At 41.5% G+C, this 21,870-nt stretch overlaps 2 protein-coding genes across 2 annotated transcripts in view; both read right to left on the bottom strand.

Annotated features, from left to right (window-relative positions):
* The window catches only part of cpne2 (copine II), a gene marked incomplete at both ends in the record, with an annotated part of 63,839 nt that overhangs the window by 37,610 nt on the left and 4,359 nt on the right, over nt 1-21,870 (bottom strand). The window contains 8 exons of the mRNA XM_080736639.1: nt 2,543-2,602; nt 10,668-10,754; nt 12,661-12,759; nt 15,233-15,322; nt 15,516-15,599; nt 16,388-16,459; nt 17,272-17,346; nt 18,069-18,248. Of these exons, the coding sequence (XP_080592765.1) occupies nt 2,543-2,602; nt 10,668-10,754; nt 12,661-12,759; nt 15,233-15,322; nt 15,516-15,599; nt 16,388-16,459; nt 17,272-17,346; nt 18,069-18,248 (747 nt within the window). The remainder of the gene's footprint in view (nt 1-2,542; nt 2,603-10,667; nt 10,755-12,660; nt 12,760-15,232; nt 15,323-15,515; nt 15,600-16,387; nt 16,460-17,271; nt 17,347-18,068; nt 18,249-21,870) is intronic.
* Nucleotides 3,923-6,069, bottom strand: LOC308293608 (polyadenylate-binding protein 1-like; the record flags this gene model as incomplete). The annotated part of the gene is made up of 2 exons (XM_080736195.1): nt 3,923-3,991; nt 4,795-6,069. The coding sequence occupies 2 exons, from the start codon at nt 6,067-6,069 to the stop codon at nt 3,923-3,925; spliced, it is 1,344 nt and encodes a 447-aa protein (XP_080592321.1).

The following is a 21,870-nucleotide window of genomic DNA, read 5'->3' on the forward strand; positions in this document are numbered from 1 at the left end:
CCAGTGAAAGGAAAGAATTCAATGCGTCCTTTTCCTTCTCATATAATGCTCTCTGTCGCTCTCTTTAGCATCTTCATGTGTCTGCTTCTGTCACCGTGGCACACACATACCATCCTCGACAGCACAACACGTACGGTAACTATGGCAACGCTAATGTTCTATTTGCTTTAAAGTGTCATTTCTGACACTAAGATGAGAGGGGAAAAATTGACAGACACAAAGAGCAATTTGTGTGTGTGTGTGTGTGTGTGTGTGTGTGTGTGTGTGTGTGTGTGTGCGTGTGTGTGTGTGTGTGTGTGCGCGTGTGTGTGTGTGTGTGTGTGTGTGTGTGTGTGTGTGTGTGTGCGTGCGTGCGTGCGTGCGTGCATAAAAGTGACTTTTAAATATAAATCCATGAATGTCTATCTGTGCTAGTTATTGTGTTGTTAAATTACAGTAAAATAACTACGAATGCAAAATGTAACAAAATGGTCACTTTAACAAGGTATTATAATTCTATTCTCCACACTTGTATTCTCCCCATCTTGACAAAATGGTATATTCCCAGGTTCCGCAGGTCAGCTGCACAGGTGCAATTCATTATTATTAATTGTAGCACATTTACTAACATGCCAAGTTTAGCTGCACTTGAACAACCATTCCAGGCTGCCATATCCAGCCCAAGAAACCGCTAGAATAGAAACTTGTGTAAAAAACTGTCAAAACTCGTTTTTTTAGACATTGTGAAAATAGCCGATTTACATGCTCACAACGCCTCGCAGCGAGCATGTAGATCTGCTATTTTCAAAATAGAACCGTGTTATACAAAATGTAATTTGCATGAGGACTCCCATCTTCGCCATACCCTAGCTTTTGCTGAACTGACGCCACTGCTGATAACATCCCCCCAGAGTTACTGAAGCAGGCAATGTGCCTCGGCACGAGAATAATATTTCATCCGTAAACGACGGAGGCCTGAGACCAGGAGGACCACCCACCAAACCACGCAGGAACCAGTGGACGGTAAAATGTCAAATGTCATCACCGTCTTCAGGAACAAACACAACACATTCGTCACACTAACAGAGGAATCCCTGTCCTGTTTCTTAAGTGGATGAGAGAGTGAGTGTGTGTGTGTGTGTGTGTGTGTGTGTGTGTGTGTGTGTGTGTGTGTGTGTGTGTGTGTGTGTGTGTGTGTGTGTGTGTTAGGGCATTCACCAAATATTTGAATATTCGAATATCAAAGTCACTATTCAACGTTTCTCTTTAAAGAAATATATAGTTTATAAAGCTTGGCTAGATAGGAAGTCATAAGAATGAGTTGTCAATGCCCCCCTGGTAGATGAATTTGTTAATGCTCTATACCAGGCGTTCTCAAACCTTTTTAGGCAGTGACCTCCAAAATAAACATATTTGAACTGGGGACCCCCACCCTGACAAGCACTTGGAATTGTAGGTATTACATTTAATGTGACTCGGTTCCGCAGATAAATATTGTTGCGAGGCGTCGCCTCTTGCTTACTTAATATTTTACAGTTTGGCCTCTCCTGTCGAATATTCGACTATTCGAATACTTTGAGGTCCAATAATTCGAATACTAAAAATCACTATTCGTGAATGCCCTAGTGCGTGCGTGCGTGTGTGTGTTAGCAGTCAACAATCAAATCATGCCTGCCCATTCATATGGACACAACAGGTATGACATCACTAGGAACAAAAAAGGATCGACCAAAATAGCATAATGATGATTTCCTCTCTTGCTTCCTCAACCACCCCACCCCATCTCTCTCTCCCTCCCTCCCTCTCTCTCTCCCTCTCTCTCTCTCTCTCTCTCTCTCTCTCTCGCTCTCTCTCTCTCTTAAACATACCTTCCTTTATTTATTTTCTTTTTCTTAGTCTGTTTGTTCTTTTTTTTTATAGTACAATAGTATAGTACAAATATCCCCATCTATTTCCATTCTTCAAAATATTCATTCATTCCCTTTTCCTCAATTACCCCCCTCCCAAATCCCTTTCTTCTTTATTCTCTGTATGTACAGTAAATGGCACCCATCCTGTCGTACCCCCCATGAAAATAGAAATATGGATGGACGACGATGAAAACAAGTTATTTTTAGCCCTTGTTTTTAAGCATGTGAAAACATGTATCTCATCATTGGCGGTGGTAATGAGAAGTGTGTGTGTGTGTGTGTGTGTGTGTGTGTGTGTGTGTGTGTGTGTGTGTGTGTGTGTGTGTGTATGGGGGGGGGGGGGGTGCTGGAAAACAGGTTGGCTAATAGGAACATTTCACCATGTCATTGAATAAGCCAGACAACTGCCTAACATTTAGCAGGCAGGCTAATGGTCGGATCACATGTCCAGTCTACATAACTGAGAAGGTCTATATACACACGTGTGTGTGTGTGTGTGTGTGTGTGTGCGCGCACGCACTCACGCGCATATGAGAGAGAGAGAGGGTGAGACCGAGACAGAGAAAAATGATAAAAAGTGAGTTACTCAATGGTACAGTAAGGGAGAGATAAAGCATATAGCGATGGTGAAATAAAGACATTATAATTCTTACAGTGAACATGAGTTGGCATCCTCCCAGAATGTAGTCCAGGAAAGTGTAGTTCCTCGTTATCTAGAGACACAAGATACAGCATTACAGAGGAGACAAAACACCTGTAGCCTTCAAAGCCTCCAATGACCCTTTACAGTTTACACAAAGACAAACTGTGGTATACAACAGTAGTATCTGACCAGTATAGTAGTAGTAAAGTTGTATATTAAGTATTCTCTGAGAAGAGTCATGCACAGACAGACATGCATGTACCGCAGGCCAGTGGTTCTTGACCTCATAAAATCATTTAGCTTGGTTTTATATAATGGATGTCCACATTTTGGACATGAGATGACTGACAAGTCATGCACCTTTATTGTCATGACAATGTGGCTTTTGTAAAGAGCTTATTTTACCTACAACACAATGCTAGAAATTGAATGACGGTCAATATCATGTCAGAAATCCATACTGGACCCCGCCTGTATTTTTTTGTTGGTTTTATTCAAGAAAACCTATATCAAGGGAAATTTAAAAATCGCACCACTTTGCATGGTATCAACACGTGCATATCTCCCTGTATGGGCCGTGCCCCTGCAGGGTAGTCTTGCGTAGCCAGACAACTATTCCTCAATCTCCAAATGCTATATAGAGTCTGGAACTACAGCTCCTGAACGGCGAGTAATGGAAACTGTCATTACCGTTCATGAAAATATATTTTAAAATGTCATTTCTGCTAAGCAGCAAGCTAAACGTGCTTATATGATTTTTATTGATATTAGGATAAATGTGTGCGACCGCGACGTGAGACGGAAACGGAAGTGAGGAGGAGGCTTCATTCCGCTTTAACCGGTTACTCATCGTTCTTCTAACGTTATTCCAGACTGTATGACGGGAGCATTATCAAATCGTGGAGTCAACAGTCTGGCCACGTGAGACTACTGCAGGGCAACTGGACTATAGGACTTGTCTGACTTTATTCCTTCCATCCATCCATCAATCCATCTTTCCAGATAAACTTTTTTTTTGCCGCGCTACTCCTCCCACAGTTTTGATGGCACGCACTTGGGCCATATGTCAAATCGACTAGATTCACCGGGACACGTAGGGATTTGCATTTTGCCAAGAGATACGTTATAAACCATGCACAAAAAGTGACAGCGGTAAATTATATCTCCCCTTTAATAATACTAACTGGTATTGTGTTTCATATAATTTTTATCGTTGATTAGTCACCTTTACAATGAGGTATACAGCTTGTAAGCATCGGGCATTCGTGGAATGAGCAACACAGCCAAACGCGTGGGTAGCGCCGACCAAGAATGTGCCAAAATGGCCTGTAATGCTGTTCTGCTGGCATTCACTCTCATTTTGGGGCTTCAGGTGCTCACAGGTGTGTGCCTAGCACCTGAGCATGGGTTCTGTCGGAAACTGGGACCTAATGCTATCCTCCAGGGCGAGCTGTACGTGCTAGAGTGACCAACAGAACCACGTTGGCTGACTTGTGACACATCCTGGTTGAGGAATGGTTGACCAGCATGATGATTTTTTCCCAAATATGGAGATGACTGACATCATAGATGTTTGACGTCATAGACCACATGAGACTGACACAGTGTCTATATATAGGCATTCCAAGAAATGGGCTCTCCATATATGGGCATAAATGGGACAAGGACGAAGGATACATTTTCCCCATTGCCTTGAATGAGAAAAAATAAAATGGTAAGACGGAATCCATTTGCAAGTGTGACTCGCATCACGGCAGCCACACTTGCAATTTCCCAGAATTTCGTCTTTCTAGTTATTAATATTTGTATGCTTTTTTTGTTTTGTTTTGTTTTTACTTTTTTCTGTATCTTCATGTCTTTCATTGTTTAGCCCTCCTCCCCCCCATCAGTGAAGCTGGTCTCAAGGGTTCCTTTGGTCACTTTTATATATCCTAATAATATTATATACGTTGTTTGAACTTTGTACTATAATAGCCTGTACACCTGCTGCCGGACTTAGCAGAGGTCGTAAAACATGTTCTCCGAGGGAGGCTCCGATATTTATAGTTCGTTAGAAAAAATTCGGGCTTCTGGCTGGGTCGGCACCAATTTGTCAGTTATTGTGTCAGGCATTGGGTCGGTCTCGGGCTGACGTTCTGTTGGGCTGGGTTGGGCCGGGCTCACAGATTTAGGCCTGATTAAAGCTCTAGGTAGTATCATGTTTCTGATTACAGCTCTAGGTATCATGTTTCTGAAAGGCATGTTTTGGAAGCGAGGCTTCACCTCTTTGGTGGCCGACTGGGCCATCAGTCCAGTGGCTGGATAGTAGGCGGCTTGGGGTATGGCAGCTACGAAGTGGACTTGCTGTTGGGGATTGATGACTGGGTTGGTTACTGCGCACATGTTGTTGTAGCGCTGCATGTACTGGTTGGCTATGTAAACCTGGCGCTCCTCCTTCCGCTGAGCCAGGGCCACGTACAGAGGCTTGGTGCCCACAAGGTGCCCCCTCATGCCTGCCAGTGCTTTGGTGGCCTCCTCCGGACGCGAGAAGCAGACAAAGCCAAAGCCTCTGCTGCGCCCACCATCCATCATGACCTTGGCACTGACGACGGTGCCAAAGGGCACGAATATCTTGCGTAGGCGTTCGTCATCGATGCTGTCGTCTAGATTTTTCACATACAGATTGGCACCCTGGTAGCGAGTCTTGCGGTCCTCTTTTATTCGTTCAAAACTGTGCTTGAGCTCAGTTTGTCGCTCCGTCTTCTTCTGGGCGCGTCCCACAAAGATCGGCTTGCCATTAAGCTCTTTCCCATTCATGTCATCCACTGCCTTCTGAGCATCTTCGTGCATCTCAAAGCTCACAAAGCCAAAGCCTCGTGACTTGCCACTGTCATCTCTCATGATACGAACACTTGTTGTATTGCCATATTCACTGAAGACCTGCCGCAGTTTCTCTTCATCCATGTCCTCGCCAAAGTTCTTAATGTAGACATTTGTGAACTCCTTGGCTCGGGCACCTAGTTCAGCCTCGCGGTCCTTGCGAGACTTGAAGCGGCCCACATATACTTTTCGGTCATTGAGCAGCATTAAATCCATTTTCTCAATGGCCCGTTCAGCTGCCTCCGGAGTCTGATAATGCACAAAGGCGTAGCCTTTAGAGCCATTCTCATCACAAACCACCTTGCTGGACAAGATATCGCCAAAAGCAGAGAAGGTGTCGTACAGTGCCTTGTTGTCGATGGACCTGTCTAGGTTCTTAATGAAAATGTTTCCAATGCCACTCTTTCTCAATGAGGAGTCACGCTGGGACCACATGATGCGTACAGGCCGTCCCTTGATCATAGTGAAGTTCAATGAGTCCATTGCATGCTCAGCATCAGCGGGTTGCTGGAAGTTCACATAGGCATATCCGAGTGATCGCCGTGTGATCATGTCTCTACACACCCGAATGGAGAGGATTGGTCCGGCGGGGCTGAATTTCTCGTAAAGCATAGCCTCGGTCACATCCTGACACAGGTCCCCAACATACAGGGAGGCTGTGGGAGCACTGGGATTCATTTTGACTTGATCTTCTAGCAACTTGACAACTTCTCAATGGATATTAAAAAGAAGGATGGGTGATGGTAGCTCAGCACCTGTCTGAATACTGAGCTGAACTGAATGGTGCACATCGCGTAGTCCAGTTTTAATTGCCTTGACCCTCTGACATAATTATGATGTCAGCTATGCCCAAATATAAAGTTCCATGTCAGACATCACCAAATATGGGGGTGGCCAAATATGTAGTTTCAGGTCAGTCTTGCCCATATATGATGGTCCATGATGTCATACTGATCTCTAAATACTCTGATCATCAATATCAGGTAACCATGGCAACCTGATATCAACAAACAGCTTGCTGTGAAAAGGCCTCCAGGTTTCTTAAGGAAAATACTATACAATTGTTATGAAAATCTGTACAATATTGCAAAGGCCCTAACGTGGGTGTCCTAGTCAAGCAGTAAAAATAAACTGGTAGGCTGGTTCCTGAACTGTCTACAGCAGGGGTCTTCAACGTTTTCAATCCAAGGACCCCTTATTCGAGAGAGAGATGAAGCAGGGACACCCGCAACCCATAAATTCCATATAGTTTCATTGTTTGACAGCACAATCATCAGTGTATTTTGGGTTCTGATTTAAGATATTTAACCACTGGAACCGTCAATACTTAATAAACTTGAGCTTTCACTCTGTACTTAGTCTGCTCTTTATCCCCTCTACATGAAACCTCTTTGCCGAAAATAGCCGATCTACAAGCTCACAACGCCTCGCAGTGCGAGGCGTTGTGAGATGGTAGATCTGCTATTTTTTGGCTTAAGTTCTCAGAATATGGACACTAGGTTAAAATAGAAAAGGAGAAAAAAGCTTCTATCACACAAAGATTTGGAGGACCCCCTGTAGTAACTCTGAGGACCCCCTAGCGGTCCCGGACCCCCTGTTGAAGACCCCTGGTCTACAGTTCATGTATTGTATTGTATTTATGAAGTCTGAACAGCAAAAAACACATTGAATCACATTCCTTAGCCTTATTCAGACTGTATAAAACCAATCCGACTCCAATCTCGATTGGAAATCACATTTAGGGTAGATTAAACCGCAGCGGCGGTGCCAATCTACTGCCAACCCGGCCACAGATGTATTCCTCGGCAGTGAATATTGTATTGTTTTGGCGACACAATGGCGAGCATTCCTCAGAAATTAAATTTGAATATTGGTCTTAGAAATTGAATATTATATTATTATTAATATTAATTCATATTATTTGAATATGTTTATTTGACAGGGACAATACAAATATTGATCAAGTTATAAAAACATGTTTTTAAGTCATTTTCTATGGGGAAAATGTATAACATTTTTGCATTATCCCCGTCAAATAGGAGCCGTTAGCGCTGCTCAAAAAGGAGAGACGTATTCATAATTTGAAAATATTTTTTTATATTCGAATATGCAGTACCGGTACATTTATTCCTCATATTCGAGAAATATTCATTTACCAGCCATACCGTCTACTCAGGAACGATACAAGTCAGGAACGATGCTAATTTGGAATTCATGCCCCACCTGGTTATGCAATACCCCTTGCACCCATCTGTCTGTCTGTGTCCCTTTTGTGCCCATATATGGAGATCTCTGTATCTGTCTGTTTGTCTGTGTCCCTTTTATGCCCATATATGGTGAGCTCTGTATTTGTCTGTCCTTGTCCCTTTTATGCCCAAAATCTATGAGGGATGCACCGATATATCGGCCACACATCGGTATCGGCCGATGTTTGCCGTTATCGGTCAATATCGGTATCGGCAAATAAAGCTGACATTAACCGATGGCAGTAGCCGATATTTATCTGTTGTTGATAAGCATACATTCTGCGCTGGCTATGTTGGTGTGTTGGTTATCTGCAGCCTACCAAGATAGTAGATTCTGAACAGTTATTTCTTATAATGTTGATTTATTTGTTTACCTGTCACAAAAGGGGAAATAATACACCAAAATAAAATTAACAAATATCGGTATCAGTATCGGCTAAATTTTTATTTTAAACATCGGTATCGGTATCGGCCAATCATTTCCATATCGGTGCATCCCAAGACAGTATATACCCATATATGAGCATGGGATCAGCGGTATTGGACAACCTCCTATCCGACCAATGAATCGACAGCAGGATTCTCAACTGCCTCAGGTCGTTGGCGACACACGTTCCGAGTTTGAATTCGGTCAGTCAGACGGCTTTCGAGATACGTGATCTACAGGCGTACGTAAAGAAATGTTGTGCATTTTTTGTAAGATAAGGCCCACAAGAGACGGTCATATTCTGCGTCTTTTGTTTTCTTTATAGCATATAGTACAGTAGCTGTGCAGTGTGCACCTTATACATATGCATATTATATATTGTCCTAATTTCTTTTGTTTCTTATATTTTGCAAAACATTGGGAGCTGCTTATGTTCTTTACCTTACTGTAAGTCACAAATTAGAATAAACTCTCATGAATTACATGCAATGCAAAAACAAGTTTGAGCGGTGCTAACCGCACCTACGTTTGACTTTGTGTGTATGTCCCTATGTATGCAGTACCAACAGCTCACACAAGACTAACGTCACGCGAGACTAACGTCATAGAAAGTATGCGGACAGAGAGAACGGCACATACAAGGAGATATGCACGTGTGTCGTGTTTCAAGCACCACTGACGTAGGGTTAATTAGTAGATAAGTAGATTAGTAAATAATTAGTTACAGCACAATTTCCAATAACGCTATGCTGCTTCTTTAATGGGGATTTTATTGTCATTAGGTTATGTCCTGCCGGCATTAAGGATAGTACAATTATTAGTATGGGAATGTGTTTGTGAGTGTGTGTGCGAGCACACATGTATGAGTACATGTGTGTATGTATGCAGGTATGTGAGTGTGCGCGCGTGTGTGCGTTCATGCGTGCGTACTTGTGTGTGTTTGTGTGTGCTCGCAAACACTGGATCCTTAGTATTTGGGCATATGTGCATTAACAAAGGGGGGTGGGGGGGAGAGAATCAATTATGAAAGCTCAACGTGATATGCACAGTGCTTTAATGTGGTTCCAGCAGGATTCCAAAAGCCCATTGTTCCTTCTTAATGTGTCTTCTGTTTGGTTCAAAGAAGCCCCACTAATTAGTTATTCAGAGGGGGGTTATGCCCACACAGCACTCTCAGCTCATGTGAGGTGAACAGAATTATGACTTTTGATTTGTGCCACTCTGCTGGTGAACACCCTGGCCAACCTGTAGGACTTGCTATTTCAGCAACAGGGATCAACGTCCCTGCCTGCTTCAAACCACTGAAGCAAAAACCCCAGTCTCCACAGTTAGGAACCTTACCTGCAGGGGCGTCACAAGAGGGGGGAAAGGTGGGACTGAGTTACTAGGGCCCAAGGTGGAGGGGCCTTAATTATTTTATACTTTAACTATGGAAAAATAGCAGATATACAAGCTCACAGCGTGGCCGCGCTGCGAGCTTGTAGATCTGCTATTTTTTAAAAGTTGTGAAAATGTGCGCAAATCTTTGAATATAAACGAACATTTATAACTCAAATTTTGCTTCTGGGGGGCCCTGGAACTAAATATTTTGAGATGGGCGTCCGTGGCCAAATGCATATCATTTTATGGGTACTTCACATGAAAAAGTTTGAGCACCACTAGCTGACACAGAAACATTTTCACGATTTTTCAAAAATAACAGATAAGCTCACAGTGCAGCACTCAGTGCCATGCTATGAGCTTGTATATCTGCTATTTTTCAATAGTTAAAGCACAAAATAATGCGTAATTATGCGTTCCCAGTCTAAATGGGTTAAACCCCCTCCCCTATGAAGAACATTCATGGGGGGCCCACAGTGAAGCCTTGGACCCAGGGTCCAGGATTTGGTGCGACACCCCTGCTTATCTGTGCCGTGCGGCACCTGGCTGCCCGGTTTACAAAACATCTACTGTATACGTCAACACTGTTTCATATTCGCTCTCTTTAGATTTAATCTCATAACATGACTTAAAGCTGTACTGTGGAAGCTGCTCAACTAGTGGTCAGTAGCGGTATTGCTTTTTTCGGCCGGAGTCGTCGCGGACCACCGGAACGGGGGTCTGCGGACCACCGCGGCCGTCGCGAGCACCTCCGCCTCGCCGATACGATTCCGTAGAGCCGTCTCCCATCATTTTTAGACCAGGATTGAGGGAGTAGCAAGCAATATTCCTTCACCAATGTAAACACAGTTGCTGAGGGAAGCTACTTCCTTTAGAGACAGCTCGCTGTGATTGGCCGGTGGTGTATGATCGGCACTGTGATTGGCCGGTAGTGTATCATGTGGGAGATGACATCATTTTGCCAGGAAATTCTCCCCCCCTCACAACTCATAGAAAACATATAAAGAGAAGGCTTTAGAAGCTGAAAATAACAGAGTGGGTGTTCTAAAACTTTAGCGATTTAACAGTTAGGACAATTTTAAGATTTGTTTTATAAAAAAGTTACATGGTATAACTTTAATACCTAGCCAGCTTTAATCTACTTAAGCATGGTTCGGGTTTAGTTGTTTGAGCACAGGTTTTTGTTGCCACTATTGCAGTCCATTCCATTCATCCATCATTACCTTGCATGATTTAAGAATGATAATCCCAGAGTTCTTATAATTCTTCTTTTTCTTCTGTTTTTTGGGGTTGATACACTCAAACTCGACCTGTATAGAGGGACAACAGGAAAAAAAAAGCATAAAAATAACATGATGAATGGAATGGAAATGCAAGTGCCCAGATTATTATGTAGGTTTGGTACTGTAGATTATTTCTAGTTTTCAGGATTTATGTAAAATATCATGTCAACAGCTCCAAATGAGTTTGCAGTGTTAACTAATTCAGACAAGGAGCCCGGGGCAATAAATGCTCATTAAAGCAGGCCAGCTTGTTAGTAATGTCACATCTGGTGACAATCTTCCACCACCAATACGTAGGAATATTTTCTTAAGCTGGTCGTTAGAAATATTAGAGAGAGATTTTGACGTGCTTTAAAATAATGGCAGTGAGGGCAGGTTGTGATTAGATGTTTTAAAGAAAAGAGGTCGCACAACACATAGCCACGATGCAATAACTTTTTTATTTTACCAACGTTTTGACACAATACTGTAGGTCTTCTCCATGGGTCTTCCTAATGTGTCGAAATGTTGGTAAAATATTAAAGAAGTTATTGCATTGTGGCTGTTGTGATTAGATGACACAAACGACTGCTGTATGGAGCTAGAATCGTGTTGGCAGATGAAGACGCGTTAGTTTTTATTCTACACTATAATGACTGCTAAAATGAGATGAAAAGCGAAGCAGGGGAGTCTTCTTATTGAGTCACGAACATAATCATTTGAGCTCTCACATGGAGAGCTGTATTAGATTTGCTGACACTAATATCTCTCACACACATACACATACACATACACAGACACACAGGCATAGACATAGACATGCATACAAAATGAACAAGCACATGCATAACTTAAATCAGCAGGTGCCTTGTATGACAGACATCTCAAAATATCTTGTTGTGTTACTATGGCTCAGCTAAAGGCTGTTTAACATCTCAAAAACCTCTCTCTTTTCATCCAACACAGAGTTCTACAGCCTCTCTCTCCATCCCCCACCTTGCCAGTCTGTATCTTTTCCTCCTTATTCTGTTCTTCTCCCCCAAACATCATTACTACACATGAACAGACTCTGTGGGAGAACAAGGTACAGCATGTGGCTCAGCTGCAATGCACATGTGCACGCCACACGCACACACAAACACCTCCAAGGACACACGGACACAGGGACACACACACGCACGCACGCACGCACGCACGCACGCACGCACGCACGCACGCACGCACACACACACACACACACAAGCATGTACAGGGACATACACAAATACAGGCATCGTTCTGCAGAGATACTAATGGCTATACAGTGCTGTTCCCCAGGTCTACAACTGACAGAAAAGCGTACCTGAACAATTCATCTGCATGGAGCATTTCAGAAAATGCTCATGCACTTTTCATTCTGCAAAACATGCAGCGATGCATCGACATTAAAAGTACTCAAACTCATGTTCAAATTTAACAGTCACTATGACTACGACATAACCCTGTCGTGATGCAATGCGCTGTGATTTCTTCTCTATTTCTTGTACGAAGAAATACAGTATATTGTTTGTTTACATAGACACAGAGTAGATCAATAGATCGATATATAGATAATAACAGGCATGACTGGCACGTTTTGCTTAACAGAAAAGAAAAAGGCAACACAAAAAATAAATCAATAAACACAACAATAGATAAAAACAAGACATAAACCAATAAGCACAACAGCGCATTTTCCAGAAAAAAAGAATAATCAATGAACACAACAATAGATTAAAACACAAGAAACAACAAAGCTGTGTGGGTTGGGGGTTAAAAGCACCTTTCTTAGATACCTTTATTGATCCCACTGGGGAAATTCAATAATAGTATAGTAAAAGTAATAATATTGTAATACAAAGATTACAGACAGTCAGACAAATAGATAGACACAGACACACAGATAAATACAGGACATAATTCATCAGTGTTTTACCTCCAGTGAGTTCTGTGCTTCACTCATCTTAGTGACGGTGGTCTGAAATTCACCAATGAAGTCATGGCCTCCATCGTTGTCATAGTCATAACAAATTACCTGTCAACATATAGGCCTAGAATTATTGAATGCTTTAACCAGTGAAAAATAGCAGATATACAAGCTCACAGCGCGGCACCAAGTGCCACGCTGCGAGCTTATAGATCTGCTATTTTTGAAAAAGTCGTGAAAATGTGTGCAAATCTTTCAATATAATGTATTTTTAGAGCGAACGCTTGTAACTCAAATTTTGCTTCTGGGTGGTCCCTGGAACTAAATATTTTGAGATATGAATATTTTTTTAAAGGGGTCCTTCACATGAAAAGGTTTGAGAACCACTGATATAGAAGTCTCTCAAGAACAGATTAACTCAGCTGTTAACTGTAAGTGAAAAGGATCTTTTCTTTGACGATGGATAGCCAGATTGCTGACATAGAAACATAGGTTTTAAAAAAAAAAAAAAACCTTAGAAGGATTCAAAAGACACTTATAGAATCGGGTAAAAATTCGAATTTTCACGATAAAAAAAAATAGCAGATCTACAAGCTTGCAGCGCGGCACTCGGTGCCGCGCTGTGAGCTTGTATATCTGCTATTTTTCAATAGTTAAAGCATAAAATAATGATACACAATAATGTGTACCCGTTTTAAATGGGTTAAAGATACGCTGCATATCATCACTATGTCATAAATCGCAGCGTCCATCACACAAGCATGCTATCACTGCGATCAATGTACATTTTGATTGAATTCATGATAACAGTGTGTATTTGGTGCTAAAGAATGTCGTGTAGAAATTACATAAAACTAGAAAGATGCAATTCTGGGAAATTGCAAGTGTGGTTGGCGTTTTTGCATTTTCCCATTCAAGTCAAAGGGAAAAATTTGCTAATAAATTATCTCACCAACAACGTATCTCTTTCTGATGGGGTTGGTCGATTTGACTTTTATTTAAAGGACAACTTTAGTTTTTTACAACAAGGGTTCATATTTTAGATTGTAATTAAAGAATATAAAAGATGAGTGTTAAAATTATTTCATTTACTTCTTTCTATTGTTTTAGAGATTCTTATTTCAGTGGTTGGGGGCTTGCGTACAAGTGGCTAAATATGTCACTTTACACAGAATAAGCCCATTCCCAAGATACAACGAAACCTTTCATGGTTGGATGTGACTTATGGGGGCTAGAAGTGTTACTGAAAATAGCAATAAAGAAACTGCTGGCTTATTGTGTCTAAAAATACATATTTAGCCACTTGTACGCATGCCCCCATGCGTACGCATGCCCCACATTTTAGCACGGTAAACGCGAAAAAACAATAGAACGAAGCAAACGAAAACATTTTAACACTCACTTTTTCTTTTCTCTAATTACATTCTAAAATATGAACCCTTGTTGTAAAAAAACAAAGTTGTCCTTTAAGATTTATCTCAGGGGCTTTTTCAGACTTTAGATACATACTGTACAGTAGTAGTCTGACAGGAAATGGGGAGAGAGACGCAGCAAAGGTCGTGAGAATTGGAACTCGAACCCGCGACACGCTGTCAGGCTGGATTAGCAGCCTTGGTGCCCAGACGGTTGCGCCAACCGTCTGTGTCAACATACAAGGTTTTACAGGCCAGATGAATCCTCACCCAGAAGAAGGAGACCCAGCAGATAATTGAATTTGTCTGGAATCTCTCACGCTACAGCTTATACGATTGCCACTGTACCATGAAAGAGTTCTTACATAGTTATTAGCCACGGCACCCATACGTAGCCTAATGGCTATGGGGTCACGGCACCAATGGCACAGGCCACTGAAATGACGAAATTGGCGCAAGTTGGCACCTCGACAGAGTGCAGTCTAGTTTTTATAGTGTGGCACTGAAGGGGTCAACCATCTATACAGGGGAGAACACAAATTGTTTGTTTCCATCATGTACTGTATGTACAGTACTGTTTACAGTATATTCGTCACTGTCTGGCCAAAACCTCTAAATTCAATTCTTGAGGTTTTAGATTTTTTGGCATAAGTCAGGGCTATTTAACACCCTTTACATCTGAGTGTTGGTTAAAATAATATTGGAATACCAATGGAAAGTAGTAAAAAGTGCTTGGGACAAAATCTCCTAACTCCCCACTTTCTGCCAAACCAGCTAACTCCACCTGATTGAGCCCTCTCTTTTTTCATAAATATGTGCTATTGAACACCCTTTACGTCTGGGTGTTGGTTAAAATAATATTGAACCAATTAAAAGTAGTAAAAAGCCCTTCGGTCAAAACCTACTGACTCCACTTGAGCTCATTTTCCCGAAAATTTACATTTTGGATTTAGGAGGTTTCGGCCTCCTAAATCATGTAGTATACATGTAGTATGTCCCCGAAAATTTGGCCTGAATATGGTGTTTCTGCCCAAATATAGAGAGGACTGATTTTATTATAAGAGGATTCCAGAACATCACCTACTTTTTGCACGTTTCTATGTAATGTTGTATATGCCTGCATACTGGTATGTGCAAATGACAGAAACAGCAACCATCCAACCACAGACCTTGATGTTTCTGTCCACATCTCCATTGCAGAGTGAAATGAGGGGCACAGTGAAAGGCTTCCACACTGGATCCAAGGTGTTCTTTATGACCTAAATCAACACACAAAATAATGTAGTAGATACTGCAGCCACAGGCTACTAAGTTATGGGTATGCTTCATACATTTTATTAAAGGGATGACACAATGTGCCACATTTGCTATTTAAAGTCATGTTGGCCTATTCTTATGCTTGTTGTATCTACTTCTGGAAAGTATCAGATCAGAAGCGCAACTTGAACTCACCTCTGTCCTGTGCACCAGCATCCATTTGCCATCATCTCCTTGTTTATGGAACTCCAGATAAGGGTCCGATTTACCAAAGAAGTCCTGTAGAAGAACAACAATGCAGAGACAATGTTTTTGAACTTTTACATTAAAGATGTGACCTGTATATTGTCATCTTCAGATCGTGATTTAAACTGAGAAGGATCTAACCAAGTGGAGCTGTCTGGGATAATCACCACAAGAACTTTTTAACATAACATTTAGCCCACTGCTGAATACGTAAAGATGGTGGTGTGTGGTGACTTTCAATCACAGTATCTGTCACTTGTTTAAAATGGATGCTTTTTAATGATCTTATCCAAAATATACACTCTAGAGACTCTAGAGAGAAAGCACAGGGTGTTAATGAATAATCAATATTATGGAATACCGGTAGGTGATGTGAAAAGAAACAAGTGAAACAAAACTGAGTAACTGAGGTCTCTCAAAACAAAAGTGATTTTGTATATTCAGGTTTTCATTCAAAACTATTTATGTAGCACATTCGGAGGTTGGCCTAAGGCTTTGAGTGGGAGTACAGTACATACTGTATACAATGTACTAACTCACGTGTTGTGTGTGTGTGTGTGTGTGTGTGTGTGTGTGTGTGTGTGTGTGTGTGTGCGTGCGTGCGTGCGTGCGTGCGTGCGTGCGTGCGTGCGTGCGTGCGTGCGTGCGTGCATGTGTATGTGAGAGAAAGTGTGGGTGTGTGTGTGTGTGTGTGTGTGTGTGTGTGTGTGCGTGCGTGTGTATGGGCCAACACACTTTTAAAAATCATGCGTGTTCTCATGCACAGTGAGAGAGAATGTGTATATACCCGTGCCCGGGTGTGCGTGGGTGCAACCAGCTACCTTTTTATCCAGCTTCCTCCCACACAGGGTCAGACTGATGATTCTGTTGTCAGACAGCTCCTGGGCTGTTATCTAAGACAACAGTTACAATTGCATCATTAGCTGCACATGAAAATACGGACAATGTCCTCCTCCTCCTCATCTTCATCATTATTATCATCACTATGGACAACAACAATAGCTACAACGTCATTAAAAATGATTAACAGTTATGTCACAGTTATGAGCTCAGTCTCAAATCATCATCGTCCTCATCATCATCATCATCATCACCACCATCAAGATCACAATTATAGTCAATTATATACTTAGAAAGAGTCAGCAACAGCAACCACACTGACAGTATGATACTCATTATCAACAGCAGCATCATTGCAGTTAAAAATACTGTACAAGTGTGTGTCTGTATGTGAAAGAGAAAGTGAGCAAGTGAGATAAATACATACAAGTACATAGCTGTGGGTGCATTTTGAGAGCACTCTAGCAGCTACTAAAAATAGTGTTCCAGTGTCATTGAGCAAGGCTGCGAGGGATCAATGCTAACAGCATACACGTGAACGGGATAGTGTTTTCTGCTGGTGTTTCAGTCCGAATGTATCAAAGGGTGCGTTCGGAAATGCGCACCGGGTGTGTGCTCACCGTGTAGTGAGTGCCTAAACTAAACCTAACCCTAACCTCAGTAAAACAATGCCTAACCCTAACCCTAACCCTAACCTTAACTTCAGTAAAACTATGCCTAAACCTAACCCTAACCCCTAACCTTAACCACACCCGGTGCGCATTTCCGAACGCACCCTTTGATACATTCGGACTGAATTACCAGCAGAAAACACTCTCCCACAGATGAACATTGAGGTTGGGCCTAACTAACACTCTATTCTTACCGTTATGGTTCCCTTCCCAGCTGGCTTTCCATTGGCTAAAATCAGTGGCCTGTTAAGTTTCTTATTGGACACAATCTGGTAAAGGAGCAGACACAAGTACAAGTGAAGTGATCATTTACGGAAGTCAGAACATCTGGGGGTGCATGAGTTCAAGTTTTGAATGACGTCAATTTATCCGAAAACCTCAGAAGGAGCATGTATTGCACTTAACACTTTACGGAAGTAGTGTATGTAGCAGGTTACGGTTTTGCGCTACTGAAACAGCGCTCTCAAAATCCTTTAGTTACTTCACAAAAACATATTTAATTAGAAAGGCGCAATCCTGGGAAATTGCAAGTGTGGTTGCACAGACACGAGTCGTAAGGAATCCACTGAGAACTGAATTCCGTCTTAACATTTATAGTATATATTGTGAAAACAGTGTGTGAAGCATGACCAAAAGCTTCACGTTTACGTTTGAGCAAAGGTTTACTAAAAGCAGGTTCACTTTGCTGGCAAATGAATTCGCTGACCGAATACAATAGTGTGTTTCCTATAGCAACAACACTAAATAATGTCCATGTTCACAAACATAAACAAGAATAAGATGGACATGGTTAAATGATTACATTTCAGTTCTTGTCACATTTTTGTGGGAATAAATACAACCTGCAATGTATTCATATGTGTTATATAATTATGTTATATACAGTACATAATATATGTTCAAACCCACAAACGGCTATGGGGATTAAATGCATCATGGTCGACTATAATTAAAAATCATGAATTTTAAAGAGGATCAATTATTTCCATACCACTCCCAGCGTACAAACGAACTCTCCCAGGAAGTCGTGTTCATAGAGCTGTGTTGCACACTTGTCTTCATCAAACATGGCAAATCGAAGCTTCTGCACCTCCTCAAAATGGTAGTCCACCTGAAACTTGACTCCAAACACTGGATTCAGGTTGTTCACTGCTGTTTCTGTGCGGCTGATCTTGAAGACAAAACAAGAGAAAAAAACCTTTGAAAATACCTTTAGACAGAGATAGATAAGAAGACAATAATACACTTAAACACATACACTTTTTTTATTGCTTTTAAGATGGTGTCAAATTCGCAATATCAACACTTGACTTCTGTTCTGTTTTCTAACAAAGCTTTGTTGCTCAGTCAGACGTCTCATTCCGACTACGTGGCTACGCGTGCGGTTAGGGTTAGAGATAGGGTTAGTAATGGGGAGAGTCGGACAAATGCAAAGTCGTAGTAATGTGTGTCGGAACACTAACACGCACCCCAAATAGTCCTCTCTTTTCATATAGCCCTAGGGATGTAGTTAGCATTGGGTTATTATGTTTGTTAGCAACTATATTGTAGTGCAATCCGGGTTCGGGAACAGAGCCCTCAAGATAATATTTCTCAAAATGCTTTTAGTTTTTTTCTTTCTTTCTTTCTTTCTTTCTTTCTTTCTTTCTTTCTCACCGATTACTAAGCTAAGCTAACAGCTGGAGCTCTTTGCTGGAGGTGTTTGATTACTTTGCCAGGTTTTAGGTATTAGACCGTAATTGGGTCTGATTTGTGACAAATATAGCTTGCCCAGGCATGTTTGAATCTCAATTTTAGCAGCTGACAGATAACCCCCCTTTCAGCAGCCTACCGGTATGTGAAAAAATGACAAGTGACATATTTCACAACGCTGTATGCTCATGGTCCTTTTTTGGGGACACAAACATAAGAAAACACATTTTTGAGACCCAATGACAGTTATGTCCTGAGGACACAAATAGTCGGTGCCATGCCAATTGTCTGACATCCCATATTGCTCTGAAGTACCATTGGTCCAACCGCATGCATTATACTAAGCCTTACCTACCTTAACCTCTCAGTAACCTAACAGTTGTTGAACAATTGGGACATTGGAATAATGGGCCCTCGGTCTGCCTGCATTTACTAACATTATAGCCTAAATTATATTTATTCACTCACACCATGAGAACGATGTGAAAAAATCTCTTTGCGTGTCTTCCTTGGCCTACTGGCAGTGTGCAGTGTGCACAAAAGGTTTGATGCTGATGTCTATTGGTTTGCGAGATTGACGGACACACACACACACACACACACACACACACACACACACACACACACACACACACACACACACACACACACACACACACACACACACACACACACACAAAGGTTTTGGCTTGTCTCCAACCAAAATGACAGATTTCGGATGATATACTGTAGCGGAGCAGATGGTTGAGCAAATGCATGAACAGTTCAAACCAGCATTTTATGTCCCCTTCTAATGCAGAGAAATTCAAATACTCGAATGAAGATGTTAATAAATGAGGTGAAAAAAACAGGCCTAATTGCAGTCTCTCACACACAATGTATAAAGTACAATCATCCCCTAAACCCTAATCCCAACTTTAACCTTTACTGCTACTGTACTGCTACATGCCTTGAAAAACAAATATACTGTATGGTAATCATGATGTGATTATCTTTTAATTTCTTCAAGATTTCAAGAAAACAGCAGACACTGACACAGCCTGAGCCAACAGACAGTGTGTGGGTGTATGTGAGAGGGTGAGTCTGGTGTTGCTGTGAGTGGTCTAAACCTGGTGGTTTGGTGACAATATTCACCCTAGCCTTGCTACTCATGCCAAGCACAGTACAGGATGAGCTTTAGAATAGACATTAGAAGGGTCAACTCTCAATACTAAATTAATAAACTGATAGAATGACAATTTTGGTCATATTCTTGAATGGTCAATTATTATATATCATGATGTAATATGCCTTCTAACTAACCTCATGACATTTTTTAGACCACTAATCTAATAGCCAAAAGTTTTTTTTACTCAGGATTGGGACTCAAAGCCGCGATCAGAGAGACTATATGTTGTATGTGGCTGGACAGGAAGGCCAGCATTGCGCCCCATAATGCATAATGCATTTAAGTGCATACAGGGAAAAAAGTGGTTGGAAAAGCTTACAGTCGTAAATATTAGCTCCCTGGTAGGACTATATGCCTGTTAATCCATATGGTTGATTGATAGTTGAACCAATCAATCTTAAGTCTTCTATCCAATCAATAGACACTAGTCCATACCCGAGGACTACAGCCTGTGGCAAAATGATAATAAATGGCTCAGTCCCTACAGCCTATTCATTTCAAATTGATGAAGAAGCCCACGTCCCACGAGACGAGATTGGCCAAATAAGTGTATACATGTCCCTGTCCACTGATTGGTTGTTAAGTCACTGTAGCATGAGTGCTACTGTGGGTTCTTGCTAACACAATTGATGAGACTGTATTATAATTAAAGCTTCTGCGCTTTATTAACAATGCACACATACATTATAACTGTATAAGAACACTTAACACTACAGGATTATATTTGTCTACAGTACATCACATCTAGCCCAACCTTGCTGGATCTGCTACTTGCCATGTGTTTAAATCAAAGTTCTTTATAACTTTTCACTGTTGCAAGCTCTCTCTCTCTCTCTCTCTCTCTCTCTCTCTCTCTCTCTCTCTCTCTCTCTCTCTCTCTCTCTCTCTCTCTCTCTCTCTCTCTCTGGTGGAGTGAGTACAGTATGTATAGCCCCGAGCCCAGCACAGTGGACAGCTCATTATTGGACAACTTGCCGCCTCTCCCTCCCCTCCCATACTTCCTCTGTAAATACATGTTTTTCTGCAACTTGAGCTTTTACTGTTATATAAGGTAATGTATGTACTGTAATATAATTAATGAATTGATTACAGTAAAATGGACCACAATGGAAACAAGCCCCCCGGGGTCTTTTTGTGTTATCTTTTTAGCACGTTTGACTGTACTGCACGTACTGTTAACAATATTGTTAATAAAGTATTCAATCAATAAATCAAAAAAACTGTTGACTATGACTTTGCTGGGTTACAGCTGTGGGTTGCAGCTGGCAGGACACAAGGAAGCTTCAGGGGGAAATTCTACACATGCTGAATGACAGAGTCTATAGTAGGATTAAAACACATGTGTGTGCCTTGCAGCATTGTCACACCACTATCTGTCCTCTCCATTTGCACTATAGGCCTATATATACTGTGTAGACCTAGTCGATCAAGCAATGTTAAGTACAATAAAAGCTCTACAGAGTTAAAAGCTAGACCTTTAGTGGCAATGTCAATCCTGACAATCTGAAACCAGATAGGAAGCTGAAGATAAGCATGTCAACCATTGGATTGTTTGATCGTCTATATATCAACAGGGCATTTGATCAGACTCAGAGCTTCTATACAGAATATATATTGGAAAATCCAAGTAAGGAAAGTGCAGAATAAAATATCAAAATAAACGGTATAGGACCTGATGAAGCCTGTTCACAGAATCTCTATTGCGACTGTAGGTCACATTTAGTATTATTTTGCCCATACTATACAGTATGGAAATATTGTGTCAGTCTCTGTTGTTTCAGCGCGACCTCGCTTCTCACCCTTAGGGCATCTTACTGGTGTACATATATATGTATCATGTGCATATACGTATCTATGTACGTCTCTAATCCACGTATTTTGAGAACCGTTCGACCCACGGTTTCCAAATGGTAAAATTCAATAAATAACATAA

This window comes from Nannobrachium achirus (genome assembly GCF_963921795.1).
Source record: "Nannobrachium achirus genome assembly, chromosome: 11".
NCBI lineage: Eukaryota > Metazoa > Chordata > Actinopteri > Myctophiformes > Myctophidae > Nannobrachium > Nannobrachium achirus.